Genomic DNA, 15,049 nt, shown 5'->3' with positions numbered 1-15,049 from the left:
TTGGTGTGGAATACTAGTACTGTTGCTTATTTGTACATTCATAAATTAACACAATCTTTTCCTTCCAGTTTCTTTTGTATAGCAGAAAATCTGATTGTATTTGCATGTTCTGTCTTCTAGCTCTACTAGTTTTTTAACACAGTTCTTCTCAAGAAGCCTCATACTCAGACAACCTTCATTTTAACCACTGATTTTTGCAGTATTATCAGTTCATCTGAACAGCTGCTCAAACCTTCTTTTATTCTTTCTAGCCTTTTGTCGTTTGACTTTATATATCCCCTTATGTCTAACTCAATTTCCTGTAAATTACTGGACACTATCTTCTGTACTAAAGATGCAATCTCAGATGCTTTGTCATGAACAGCTGCACATTTGTTCCCCATTGGGTTTTTTTCTTCTCCTTTTTTAGCTGATTTTCTCTTGTTGTCTCCAGATTTCTTCTTTGCTAACATCCAAGCAGTGCAGCAACTAAACAGTAGCTGGATTTTTGCACTATTGTTTTTTTTCACACTTGGAATGCTCTAATCAGCTAGCTTTTCAGAGTGCAGCCATCTTGGAATCCGGCTACAGCTTAGGACCTCACAGGAGCAGTTAGTAGTCTCTTTTAAGTTGGTGAAGCATGGGGCATAAAAGTGCAACAGCCAGTGCATTACTCAATGTGTGTATTTACTGATTTACTGACATTTGATTAGCTAGACAGATAGAGGTTGATTGACATGTGATTATCATGGATGCCCAAATGTGCAGGTGCCCATTTTCAGTTGAGACCTGGGGAAAAAAGCTCTAAAATATTACAAAAACATTTTAAGAACAATACTTTTACAATCTTCAAAAAATAATACAAAAATATCTACAATTTAAATAATTATACCAAATTAGACAATGTGAAAACACTGGTTAAAAATAGGCCCACCTTATATGACAATGACTTAATGTTACAGAATGTGTAGCCACTTTATAGACGAATTAAAGGTAAGTTAGTATAATACAACCAGGAATTGCAATATGACGCGAGAGAAAAAAACAGGGTTATGGCATACTTAGAGAGTCGGGGAGAGGAACAGACTGAAGTAAGGAAGTGAATGGAGAAGGGAGAATATATTTAGGTATAAACTTTATCCTGGAGTTGAGCAAGAACAGAGCTAGATTTTGGGTAGGAAGGCTTTCAGAATATTTTTAAAGGACTGGAGGGAGATACTTGACCTGATGAATACAGGCAATAAGATCCAGGACTAGGCAACATGGTAGGAGTACAGACCATGCCCAGCAGATTTCCAAGGTTTGTGAACACAGAGGAGTTTTTGGTCATTGGATCATGACTAAATGGGAACATAGTTGTGTAGAATGGCATTTAGCTCTGCACATGTAGATGGCTGCTGGATAAGTTTATAGGTAGTGAAAAGCTGTGCATATGTTAGTGGATGGGGTAGGTATAAACAATTTTCTGTGCTATAAAGTGGTGGTCATGTGCTGACCCCTCCAAAACTGTAGAAGTGTGACTCAGTGTATATGTGCATCTTACTACAGGCTGATTATGCCTGGTTAAGGATTAACTTCTCTGCCTTGTGCCCACTGAGTGCTAAGACAGTCTCTATCTCCCCGCTAGCTTTAATTGGATTAATAAAGCAATGAATGAACAAATTAAAGAATGTTTTTTTTTAAAAAAGAGATACTGCAATGGGTATCGGCTTTTTGTCCCAAAGATTGCAGCAACTCCCAAGTTCATATTAAATGGAGGGGCTATGAGACTTTTCAAAAAAAAAAAACTACAAAAAAAGAATATATATCAAATGTACTTTCAAGAAAAGTTTTCCATTTGAAAATGCATTTAATGAGCTTGGTGGTGGGGCTGCGGTAGCGTTGTCACCTCACAGTATGACGCTGTCCTGTTCGATTCTCAGCTAGTGTCTTCTGTGTGGAGATATGCGTGAATGGGCGTACCTTCGTTGAAGGTTGTGCGTTGGAGCTGGCAACTCGGCACATAAAAATCTACTGCCAATCATTACGGGACCAGAGTTCCACTGTGGCGACCCCTAACCGGGAAAAGCTGAAGGACACAACAACATTTGGCTAACAGCTAGGAATGTGTACAATATACCTTGCTAGATGGGCTATGTTCTCTTACCTGTTCTGTTAGTGAAAGTGAACATGAAACGGAATGCCAAAGTTTCACAAACTTAGAAACCACAATGTCCCACAAAGTGCATGAAACATTTATAGCACTTAAAGAATGAAACATCACAATGACAATGAAAATTGCTTATTAAAGAATTTGAGCAAGAAATCAACCACTCCCAGTGACACTGAACACCATCTTACACAACTGAGGATCTCACAAACACTACCGTGTATAATATTTCCTTTTTACTTCCTCAAGGTCTATATGACAATGTGGCTCATTCATATATTGCCTTTTATATATATTTAACTAGATGTGAAAAGTCTTACAATTTCAAAGTCGTGGAGTTTGGATTTCAGTTGCAGGTTTTCCTTTTCCAGGTCGTGTAGTTTGTCACTGCGAGATCTTGCACCTGACAGCTGTTCTTCCAACATGGCCTTTGTCTCAATTAATATGATATTGTCTTCTCGAAGTTCCTGCAAAGCAGAAATCACAGTTAACATGGAGCTTGTATGCCTTACAAGTCATTACAACCCCATTACATCTATAATACAAGGATACAAGATCTAATCTGACCACTTTATCCTTTTAATACTATTGAGATGGTCTTTATCCTTTGAAACAACATTTATCGCAGACTTAAGCATACTATCACTTTGTTCTGTAGCTTGTGAGAGGTTTCTAGCCATCACAAAAAATATGCAACATATAACTTGTCTTCTATTGTAATCTTTCACAATGAGTGATAATGTTACATTTTGCTCTCCTAAACACACTTACAAACAATATTAGCAATCCACCCAATATCTCTACTGCACAGCACAGCAGTTGTTTTCCAGGAACACTTTGCTCATCTGTTGCCCAGGCTAGTGATGCTAAGTATGGTGTTAACCATTTTACAGTCTCTTAGAGCTACTAGAAACAAGTTCACAGACATAATTACTACACCTGTAAAAAGCAACTTTCACAGTTGAAATGTATGGAGACCATAACAGTCTACATAAACAGGACAATACAATAACCTAATGACATAATGAATATGTTTATTTATCCTTTGTTGACAGGGTTAGTCTCACTAGGCTTACAGTCTCTTTTCAGGGGAGACCCAATATGGTACTTATACTATTGGAGGAAATTTTAGCAGGGCATCATGGAACTTCCCCTACTCTTTGATAGGTGCCGTGGGATCTTCTATATCCACCTGAGCTACCAGCAAGTCAAGCAGATGGGACCTTGGTTTCACATCTCATCCAAAGGACGATGCACTGAGGAGTGCAGCACCCCTCCTTATTCTGCACTGCAGTGTCAGCAATCTCTCTACCTGGTGTAGGAATAGAACCTACAATCTATACAGAAACATCCTAAGCAAGGAAGCAAGCTGCGAAGTAGGTCAGTAAGGGTGTTGCTACAAAGCAAAGGATGGGCACTGCTAAACAACCAGCCACACAACTAGGAAAAAAGGCAAGACAACTTTGTTGACATTGCCACTTAAGTATGGATTTACTGAAAACAAGGAGAATTCTGCAACCGAATATTACAGTTTAAAGGCAGTTACTTACTCTATGATTACTTGACTATGCAATTCTGTCACAACAAGTAGCATTAGCAATGGAGAAGATGGACCTTGTTGGTATTACAGAAACATGGATCAATAACAATACAGAATGGGATATGGTTGCGCCTTAGGGCAGGTCATTTAGAGATGACAGGGAAGAGACGAAGGGAGAGCAGTCGACTACAAAAGGAAGGATATTAAATGCAAGATAAGCAAGAAACAAGAAAATCACATTAAGCAGACATGAAAGGATTGAGGGTCAGAACAAGATGTCACTACTGGCAATGTTAAGATGTAGGAAGAAGGAAAGAAATAGATGGCGAGTTGATAAAATGTATTGACATACAAACACTTCAAGGGAGAAGGACAGAAAAATAGAGGACAGAACAGAGTGGGTCAGAAACGCAGACTGAATTACGGCTGGGGTGAAGGGATCAGAATCTTCCAGAAATGGACTGGGAAAACATATACTCTAGCGCTGAGAGGCAGTGATCACTAAATACAACCTTAGATCCTGACAGGGTCATTCAGCTGGTGAGGAATTGTGCAAAAAAAGGATAAAATACAGTAAGTGGTCCTGACAAAGACATCTGGTGAGAGATTTCAGGTAAAAGCACCACTAGTCAACAGGTATGTTACTGCAGGTTTAGGAATAGGAGAAAGAGGAGGGAACATACAGCACAGAGGTGTGAGATTACAGATGGTGCATTATGACGACCTAGTGAGATTACACAGGGTGCATTATGATGACCTAGTGAGATTACAGAGGGTGCATTATGATGACCTAGTGAGATTAGAGAGGGTGCATTATGATGACCTAGTGAGATTACAGAGGGTGCATCATGATGACCTAGAGAAAAGCATTGCGTTTCATTCTCAGGAATGGAAACGGAGGGTTAAACAAGGCACAGGAATGTAGAATCTTAAGAGAGTGGATTATGTGGAGCCACAGAATGGTGTCATGTACGAGTTAAAGGACAAAATAAGCTACAAGAACAGATCATGAATATTATGCTTCAGGCTACAGGAAAAAGATACAAGGAAAAGGCAAGAACAGAAGTAGTAGACCAGGTCAATCAGAATATTTAAGAATTAGGGTGGCAATAAGAGCAAAAAGAGATGGCTTACAGGAAGTGAAAAGGAAATGAAAAGGAGGAAAATGCACATTGCAAAGACATAAGCCAACAAGTGAAAAAGGTAATAAAGACAGCAAAACAGATGTCTACAAAAAGTGTGCAATCCAGAATTTTTTTTTTGGGGGGGGGACACAGGATCGGCCCAATGGCTCATCCTCCTGCACCCAATTATCCAACTCATTCCTCCATCAAGTGAGACCCCTCTGGCTCATTCGTTCACAAGTAGAGGAAAGAGTCAGGTATTCATAAGCAGAGACCAGTCAGCAGATCCTGCAGACTCATCCTATACTTGCACTCTCAGCAGCCTGTAAACTTCTGCCTTAGCAGATTCACGCAAACTTCCATGAATGCACGATCTCCTGATTAACAGGCACACCTGTTACAACATGGGCATGTTCATCGCTCTGTGCCCAACCTCCTGGCTAACAGGCACACATATTACAGTGTGGGCATGCTATGATCTTCACTTTGTGCCCAACCTCCTGGCTAACAGGCACATCTGTTACAGCGTGGGCATGCTATGTTCATCGCTCTGTGCCCAACCTCCTGGCTAACAGGCACACATATTACAGCATGGGCATGCTATGTTCTTCGTACTGTGCCCAACCTCCTGGCTAACAGGCACATCTGTTACAGCGTGGGCATGCTATGTTCATCGCTCTGTGCCCAACCTCCTGGCTAACAGGCACACATGTTACAGCGTGGGCATGCTATGTTCTTCATACTGTGCCCAACCTCCTGGCTAACAGGCACACCTGTTACAGCATGGGCATGCTATGTTCTTCATGCTGAGCCCAACCTCCTGGCTAACAGGCACATCTGTTACAGCGTGGGCATGCTATGTTCATCGCTCTGTGCCCAACCTCCTGGCTAACAGGCACACATGTTACAGCGTGGGCATGCTATATTCTTCATACTGTGCCCAACCTCCTGGCTAACAGGCACACCTGTTGCAGCGTGGGCATGCTATGTTCATCGCCCTGTGCCCAACCTCTTGGCTAACAGGCACACATGTTACAGCGTGGGCATGCTATGTTCATCGCTCTGTGCCCAACCTCCTGGCTAACAGGCACACATGTTACAGCGTGGGCATGCTATGTTCATCGCTCTGTGCCCAACCTCCTGGCTAACAGGCACACCTGTTACAGCGTGGGCATGTTATGTTCATCACTCTGTGCCCAACCTCCTGGCTAACAGGCACACCTGTTACAGCGTGGGCATGTTATGTTCATCGCTCTGTGCCCAACCTCCTGGCTAACAGGCACACCTGTTACAGCATGGGCATGCTATGTTCTTCATGCTGTGGTGACATGCTGCAGCCCTGAAAGCATTGCCATTACAATTGACTAAAGCTGCCCACCCCAAAATGAGGAAGCCGGTATCGGCTACTCGCTCTCATCTTTCCTAATCTGGCCCCTCCAGCACCCATGCACAATCAAGACGTTATCCCTGTGCACCATGGGACCAGATTAGTGTCATGGCAGGAAGACTAGTGGTGATCTAAGATTACATTCACTGGAGAAGTACCTGAGGAACAGGGGCAAAAAATACATAAAAGGAGGTTGGGGGCTGGAAAGCAAAAGCTGTAAGAAGCTAAAAGGCAGTCAGTGTAGATGTGGTCTGAGGAAATATAACGCAAACAATCCTAACAGAGTTGAAGGTTGACTGCTCGAACAATCATCAGGTCATCAATCAACGTGTGTTGTTAAGAGGTCAATAACTGAATCTGATGTATTTTTATGACTTTTTTTTTTAAGAAACAGTGGCCCAACAGGCAGGATGCTTTGATACCTGAAAGATCAGAAGGCAAATGGTTCTACTGTTACACCAGGTGGTTGGATTTATTTCCCACTGCTAACATTGCACTGGAAAATTGTTGGAGGTGGGACTGTCCTCCTTAGTTATTGTCCTTTAGACGGAAAGTTAAACTGACATCCCATGTACCTGAAATGGTGGTAGCATGGTGGGATATAAAAGACCCTACTGCACTTAAATTTCCCTTGTCAGTATAAACACTGCCTCAAGTCTCACCTGAAAAAAGGGCATAGGCCTATTGAAAGTAGCCAAGTCAACAAACCAGAAATGGTCACATAACTTAACACTGTACCATCAGCCATGGTCTACACTGACTCAGTAAAGGCCTTTTTTGACTTGGTCCAACAAAGACATCTGCTACAGAAAATTCAAGAATTAGGCGTGCATCCTAGATCGAGGAACTGAACTATGACATGGCCATCAAGGACAGGACACAGAGGTTTATTTACTACTTTACATGAAATTTGGTAACCGGGTAAGGAATGATTTGAGAACTAATTTCTCAAAGTAGGTGATTCCATGTTGAAAGCCCTTTCCCCTGCAGTAGTTACAAAACATGGCCTCATTGAGGCAATGCCACAATCCTGACTTCCTCTTAATGAGTGGGACGGTTCTCTTATTTGTAACATTTTACTGAAGCCCATTGGCCTTGTATCACAGTTTTGAACAGAGTGCTGAATAGCAAATCAGCTTGACTATTAACTGGCAGCCAGTTATATCACTCCAAGAGATCACAGTGGTGGGTATGCTTGTTGTGCAGAAATACGAAATGTCAGATTTTTTTGCAGTACTAATGTGCTGATATTACAGTGAAGTGTGAACATAGGTGGGGCATATTTAGTTCTGGGAATGAGGGCATACCTAGCTATAAATTGCCTTGTAGTGGTGAACAGCAGGTGTGAAACTGTGCAACAGAAGTTTCAGTTGTAAAAGTGTTTTGTTGACTGCATTGTCATTATGTGTTGAGAATATTAAGGTGAAGGAAAACAACTAGATATTTTTGCTGTGCAACGCTAGGTATTGTCAGCAGGCACAGCATCGGAGGAAAAGAAGGAGAGAGGGGTGAGAGACAAGAGAAGAGACACTAAGAGGGACAGACAGACACAGCAAGACAGACTGCTACTAAAAACTGAAAAAAAATGTTTCTTCACTTGGAGGGCCAGAGATCTGTGGAATATCCTTCAGGAATGGAAAGGATCCAATGGACAACCAAAACAGCATGGGACAGTTGGAGAGGAAGGGGAGTAGAGAAGAAAACGAGAAACAGAATAAACACAATTTCACAGGTATGCTTGGCAGGCTAATTGTTGCCTTCTACCACCAATAAATGAAAAAAAATGAAATGTTCTCCATTTAAGAATTCATACTAGAGCTAGACATAAAACAGGATATTTTTTCTTAATGATGTCATTATTTTTTATCATAAGATCATAGTAAGTTACTAAGCTAATGTGCTGCCCTTGTTTCCAAGGTCAGCACCTATTGCTCATGTCCAAGACAGACACAGTTGGAACCCCTGGGGCAAATTTACAATGACCCATCAAATTGTTCAGATTGCGCTTAAAGAGGGACGAAGAGATGTCCTGCGAGTTCGTTCCATGGGTGTGGTAACCTCTGGAGACAAATCTATCCCTCCAGCATTTACACGAATTGGGAGTCTGTTCCACAGGTGTGGTAACCTCTGGAGACAAATCTATCCCTCCAACATTTACACGAATCGGGAGTCTGTTCCATGGGTGTGGTAACTTATGGAGACAAATCTATCCCTCCAGCACTTACACGAATTGCGAGTCCGTTCCATGGGTGTGGTAACCTCTGGAGACAAATCTATCCCTCCAGCATTTACATGAATCGCGAGTTCATTCCATAGGTGTGGTAACCTCTGGGAGACAAATCTATCCCTCCAGCATTTACACAAATTGGGAGTCTGTTCCATGGGTGTGGTAACCTCTGGAGACAAATCTATCCCTCCAGAAAGTTCTATTAATATCACATACCACATTAAAATCTTTAGAGCGAGTAACCTATCAGCCATTCGACTTATGGATATGCAGCACTTCCAATAAAGCAGAGTAAGAGATTGCCTTATACACAAAAGGCACAGATCGTTTCTGAGTACTTTATGAAACAGAGTAAAATCACAGTGATTTCAGCTGATCCACACAGGATGCTGAAGACCTTGAATTCTCCTTGTGAGGAACCTTTGTGGTCTCTCCAATTACTGCAGGTGCTTGGAAAGGTACATACCAAAAGGGGCGTTGTACTCAATTATTGACCTGATGAGGGAACAGTACAGGGAGGTTATAACTTCTTTTTTTCTTGAGGCAATAAGCTTACTCATGAGATGAGCAATACAGAATTCCTCTTCTTACCACTGTGGAGACATGGTGATCAAACATAAGGTTGCTGTTAACCTGTGTGCCCAGGTCTCTCACCACTGAGTGCATACTTAGGGTGTTTCTACTGATGTGGTAGTTAGCCGGAACATCGCTCTTACCAAAAGGGATGATAATGCATTTTTTTGTATTAAGTTTAAGGCTGTGACTTTGGCACCAATCATTTGTTTGCGTAACACCCTCTTGTAGAATGCTGACATCACTTGTGGATTCTTTGACCGCTTCCACTTTGCATTCTTCAGCAAACTTAGTCAGCCTCATACCTTTAGTTTTTGCTTATACTTCGGAGAAACAGATTCTGAACAGCAGAGGTCCCAGAAATGATCCCCGTGGAACACCACTGCTTACAGGTCTGCTGTTGGCAGTGGATTCCCCTATTCTGACTGCATAGGTTCTATCAGTGAGCCAGTTAACGACCCACATAATGATGTAAGGGTTGATACCTAGCTAGTTGAGCTTGTCAATAATGCCTGAGTGGGGAATAGTGTCAAAAGCCTTGGCCAAGTCCAGGTAGGCTGCATACACAGTTTTCCACTCATCCAGGGCTCTAATGACTGTTTTGAAGAAGTCTACTAGGTTTAACAGACATGATTTCCCTTTGACAAATCCAAACTGAGTAGGGTCAAGTGTTTGGAGATTACCTATATCTCTGTTGATAAGGTCAATGATTATTTGCTCCACGGCCTTGCAGATAAGGCTAGTCAGGCTAATAGGTCTATAGTTCCCAGGGTCAGTTTTAGCACCACCTTTGTGCAAGGGGATAATGGTGCCTATTTTCCATTCAGCTGGGATGAAGCCGGTGCTTAAACTATGACTGAAAAGAGTGCCCAATGGTGTTGCTAGTTTTTGTTGGAGCTCATGTAGGACGCAGCCTGGGATGTTATCGGGTTCCACAAATTATGTGTTTTTGGCTTTAGAGAGGGCATATATGACCTGCTCTCTAGAGATACAAGGTGGGAACAATTTCTTCCTCTTATTGTAAAGCCTGTTAATGGCACTTGTCCACCAGGTAGCTTTGCTCTTCCCTGAAGAGCTTGTTTTGATCCTATCAGCTATGGTTGCACCAATGCAGTTATACAGGTTTTTGTAAAAAGCACTGGTGTAGGACTCAGCATAGTTGACAGTCCCATCTGAGGGGGAGGTGCAGTGAAGCTATTTATACCAACCCTTACTTCACAGGCTAAACCTAGAGATTGGTTCACCAAACTCATTTGCCCCACTCACTCTGGACTGAAGTACCCAGGGCTCAATCCTTGGGGTCTTTACTTTTTACAGTGTTTGTACTTCTACTGGGAGAGATGATTAGGAAAGACGCAGCACAGTATTAGTGTTGGCAATGATACCTGGCTTTACCTTACCTTCCCGCAAAAGGACATGGCACAGGTGTATTCCTCCATCGACAATCTGGTCAACTTATCAGTGGTTAATTTGTAATGAGTTGAATCTACACACTACCAAAACTGGGAGCAGGACAGGTGATGCTATTCTGAGAAACTCATTTCCGCTGCTACTTCCAACATGCATTTTTCAATATGGCAAAAGTCTTCAGTTTGCAAACAAGAGATGTGACACTGGTGTGTTCTGATTACTGGATGACATTTGGGAACAGGTGTTAGTTATGGTTAAATCAACAGCGTTTTCACCTGCAAAATATTTCAAGGATATAATCTGCTTCAGAGAAGTTTTTAGTTTAGTTGCTGCTGGGGAGGTCAGATGTGATAATTACTTCAAAAGAGACTGATTTGTGGTCAGAAATGGCAAGGGAAGACCTCACAGTGGGGGTGCTACAGTGGTCCCCCATATTGGTAAGCACCAGATCCAGGATGTTAGTGCCCTTGGTTGGGCTGCCCACCAGGTGGTCCAGGGCACTGGAGTTAATGAACTTTAGGAACCTTTGGGCAAGTGGGTTTGAGCATGAGTAATTTACCCAGTCAATGGATGGGTAATTAAAATCACCTACAACCAATACTGTTTAACCAATCTGGAGGTGTATTTATCTTTAATGAATATTGATACACCATCTCCTTTAGTTTTCACACCTTCCATTTATGGTCTGGATGTGTGGTAGGAGGTGTAAAATGGTATGGCTGTGGTGCTCAGATGTCAGCACCTTCCAAGGTAAGGACTGCTTCCAGTGAGCGCAGTCTCATGCTAAGACTCCTAGCATTAGCAGCATAATCATGAGGTTGTTTTTTGATGAAATTTTTAAGTCAGGAATTTTGTCCTTGTGACATTGCCTAAAAAAAGCACGATGGGGCTGGCAAGAGCTGAAATCCCAGGGGTGACAGATGAAGACCATCTCTGGCAAAGCATTGAGGTTTATCAAGCCTGTCATCCCAGGCTGATAGAAAATGAATTCCCTCAGAATGACACCAGAGACTAAGCCAATTATTGATGTCAATGATTTTCTGTTTATATTGTGGTATCATCCTAGGCGAGGGTAACATGCTGCTCAAGGCTAGGGACATACCTGCCTGTGACACAGAGAGCTCAATCATGTCTCTCTTCATATAGTCCAGGGAGGCACATCTCAAGCTGTTCACATCAACATGTACTATGACCAAATCATAAAGGTGCTTGTTGTTGAGAAACTTGAGTGCTTACGTGATCTGACGAATCCTGGCACCAGAACGACAGACAGCTGACTGCAACTGTGATCTGACGAATCCTGGCACCAGAACGACAGACAGCTGACTGCAACTGTGATCTGACGAATCCTGGCACCAGAACGACAGACAGCTGACTGCAACTGTGATCTATCCTGGCACCAGAACGACAGACAGCTGACTGCAACTGTGATCTGACGAATCCTGGCACCAGAACGACAGACAGCTGACTGCAACTGTGATCTGACGAATCCTGGCACCAGAACGACAGATAGCTGACTGCAACTGTGATCTGACGAATCCTGGCACCAGAAAGACAGACAGCTGACTGCAACTTTCTCCCTGTTCAGCCTTGTGAAGTGCACGTCTATGACTAAGATGTTTGGAATGGATGTGCATTGCCTTATGGGCTTTGAAGGTGAGACACTTGTGCTTGTGTCATTATGTGCATTACATGTTTTGGGTGTTATGGTTGATTTAGTATGTATATGTTTTGGAGAACTCATGTGTTTAGGTAAACATTCTGTGAGTATCCCTACATATGTTGGTCTGTGTATGCTGTGCGTCATGACTAGAAGTTGTGGTAGGTAGGCTGACAACCCGCTCTGTATTGCTGTCTATTGCACGAGAGAGCTGTGATTCCAGATTCATAATGTAGGTGCATCTCTCACAAATTGCACAGAAATGATTTACAAGCAGGGGGTTGTCAGTGTACATGAGGCAGTTGCTACACTGCCTCAGTAGACCCATGTCAGCCAGGCTTGGTAGAAGAAAAGGAGAGAACCTGACAGTTCATGGTCCCAGGAATAATCTTGGTCTGGTTATAACAGTTAAGAGGGATTACAGCAGTGGAAGGTATTAGTATGTTTAGGTGCAAAGAGCTCTGGGTTAAGTAATATCTGTGAGGTTAGAGAGCAGGTGTCTGTAACTGGCAGTCCCTCTGCGCAGTAGTAAGCGATGCACAAACAGGCACAAACCAGTTCAAACACAGGCTTTTTAAAGCAGAAAAACAGGAAACAACCAAAGTTCAAATTATCCAATCAAGACACCCTAAACAGAGCCCTGCAACAGTAACCCTAGCTAGATCAGTCCAGACTGTATCTTCCTGCCACAGGGGAAGAGGTGGGCCTCTCCAGACAAAAGATTACCTGTTTTACAAGCTCTAAAGGTCACAAACAGTACCAGATTCAGCAAAAACCTGAACCTAGTCTATGCTAATGTTTTTCAAGTGCAGCAAACAAGTAAAATGAACAAAACAAACACATGAACAATAATTACAGTTGTAAGAAGAATTCAATCAGCAGACAATGTAAAAAATAAAGTAAAACATATTTGCACAGTTTAAATAAACAGACATGCAGCAAATATTGTTTTAGTTAATCAGAAAGTGTGGAAAACATTGAAAATAAGCATGTATTGTTTGTAGTCTCTCAACGGTTATTTGGAAAGCAGCAGAGCACTGGCAGATGGCCTAACTCACTGCAGCTTTGAGCAAACAAGCACTAACCAATTCAAACACAGGCTTTTTAAAGCAGAAAAACAGGTGACAGCCAAAGTTCAAATTATTCAATCAAAACACCCTAAGCAGAGCCCTCCAACAGTAACTCTAGCTAGATCAGTCCAAACGGTACCTTCTTGCCAAAAGGGTACACAATAGTTGTCAACTTCTCTAAATCGCAAGGTTAAAAATGTGACTCTTAAGCCAAACAAACTTTTTTTCATTCACTGCATTTGCAGTAATAGACAGATATTCATCCAAATTTAAAAAGAACATTTGTGTTATGATACCCTAATCTTTCATTCTTAGGTAAGGTTGTTGAAAATTTTTGTGTGTGCAGCATAAATCCTAGCTTGCTGCTAATGGGCTCACAGAACTGTATCAATCATTGCTTTGGTCACGTCACTGTCATCGCACTGAAACTAGTCTTACATGAGTATTGAATGATCTGCCAAAGCCTAGTATTTCATCTCTGTTCTGGTACTACAAACACTTTATGCAGCATTCAACACCGTTATCACAGCACCTTGATCAAGTGGTTAATCGTCCTACTGTGGTCTCTCCTCTACTGTCCTTGAGTGGTTGTTTTCTTACTTCTCAGGCCATACCTAGAGACTGGTTTACTAAACTCATTTGCCCCACTCACTCTGGATTGAAGTACCCAGGGCTCAATCCTTGGAGCCTTTACTTTTTACAGTGTTTGCACTTCTACTGGGAGAGATGATTAGGAAAGACGCAGCACAGTATTAGTGTTGGCAATGATACCTGGCTTTACCTTACCTTCCCGCAAAAGGACATGGCACAGGTGTATTCCTCCATCGACAATCTAGTCAACTTATCAGTGATTAATTTGTAAAGAGTTGAATCTAAACACTACCAAAACTGGGAGCAGGACAGGTGATGCCATTCTGAGAAACTTATTTCCTTTGCCACTTCCAACTGCCAAAAAGTAAGTTTACTGTCACTACTTTGCTAACATTCAGTTTTCTAGCACTGTAAGCTGGCTACTACAATTTGAAGTCCTTTTTTTAAGTTCACTTTATGTCAAGCTAGGGCATAACTTATAAAAGGGGTACTGGGGGGCTTCTGTCTGCCAAACTTCCCTAGTATATTAACTCCTAGTCTGATAAACTGAATTAAGTGCAAGGTCGAGGGACAGTTGTCACTAACTTGTACTGTTGGAAGTCAGCCATTACATAACCAAACGTCAACAACCTGACAGTTTAACAGGTGGCGCCAAGCCAGTCACAACTGCCAACAGCACTAGAGGGTCTAGCATTGGTTAAACATCGGGTCTATATCACGGCATCGAAAAGGACGTTAATCGAACGGCTTTAACATCGAACATTTCGTTCATTGAGGTGTGTTTTGTGAGACTGCAGTACAGTGAAGATTAGAAAATGTGCCCTTTCCTCACTGTAGTGCGATCTTGGAGTTAGTATATATAAGCCCCTCACAACACTGACTTTGATTAATGGTATTTTCAAATTTTAAGCCGTTCGATTAACGTCCTTTTTGATGCCATGATACAGACCCTAAACTTCGCAGTTAGCATTGCTCAGAATGAATTCTAATATTTAACTTCCATTAGTAAAAAAAAAAATAATTGAAATATGTTGCTATAATAAAAATCTACAACACTTGCCTGAACATATACCATGGTATGTACTTCTGTCAGTTTTTAGCAAGTTTAAATTCTTGAAAAGCACTGTTGTCATTATCTGGTAAATCCAATCTGTAACAGATGCATGGTATATGATGGCAACCCGTCTGGTCATACTAACCATCATAATTTTATGCTAAAATATTCTTTTTTAGAGAATGGTTGACTTGCAGATTGCCACGCTGACTGTAGAACAAACATTCTCTGGAAGGGTGTTAATCTACAGCTAATGCCTGCTGATAAATGAGTCAGTTGCCTTAC

General features: G+C 41.9%; 1 protein-coding gene across 2 annotated transcripts in view; it reads right to left on the bottom strand.

The window, feature by feature from the left end:
• CCDC88C (coiled-coil domain containing 88C) overlaps window positions 1-15,049 on the bottom strand; it is a 1,480,266-nt gene that overhangs the window by 496,421 nt on the left and 968,796 nt on the right. For both annotated transcript variants that reach the window (XM_044074710.1, XM_044074709.1), the window contains exon 11: window positions 2,449-2,595. In XM_044074710.1, coding sequence (XP_043930645.1) covers window positions 2,449-2,595 — 147 coding nt within the window. The remainder of the gene's footprint in view (window positions 1-2,448; window positions 2,596-15,049) is intronic.

Source organism: Protopterus annectens, chromosome 6.part0 (genome assembly GCF_019279795.1).
Source record: "Protopterus annectens isolate FY-2018-M chromosome 6.part0, PAN1.0, whole genome shotgun sequence".
In the NCBI taxonomy this organism is placed as follows: Eukaryota; Metazoa; Chordata; order Ceratodontiformes; family Protopteridae; genus Protopterus; species Protopterus annectens.
Note: the sequence above shows the minus strand (reverse complement) of the source record. Positions and strands in the feature narration are given on the sequence as shown.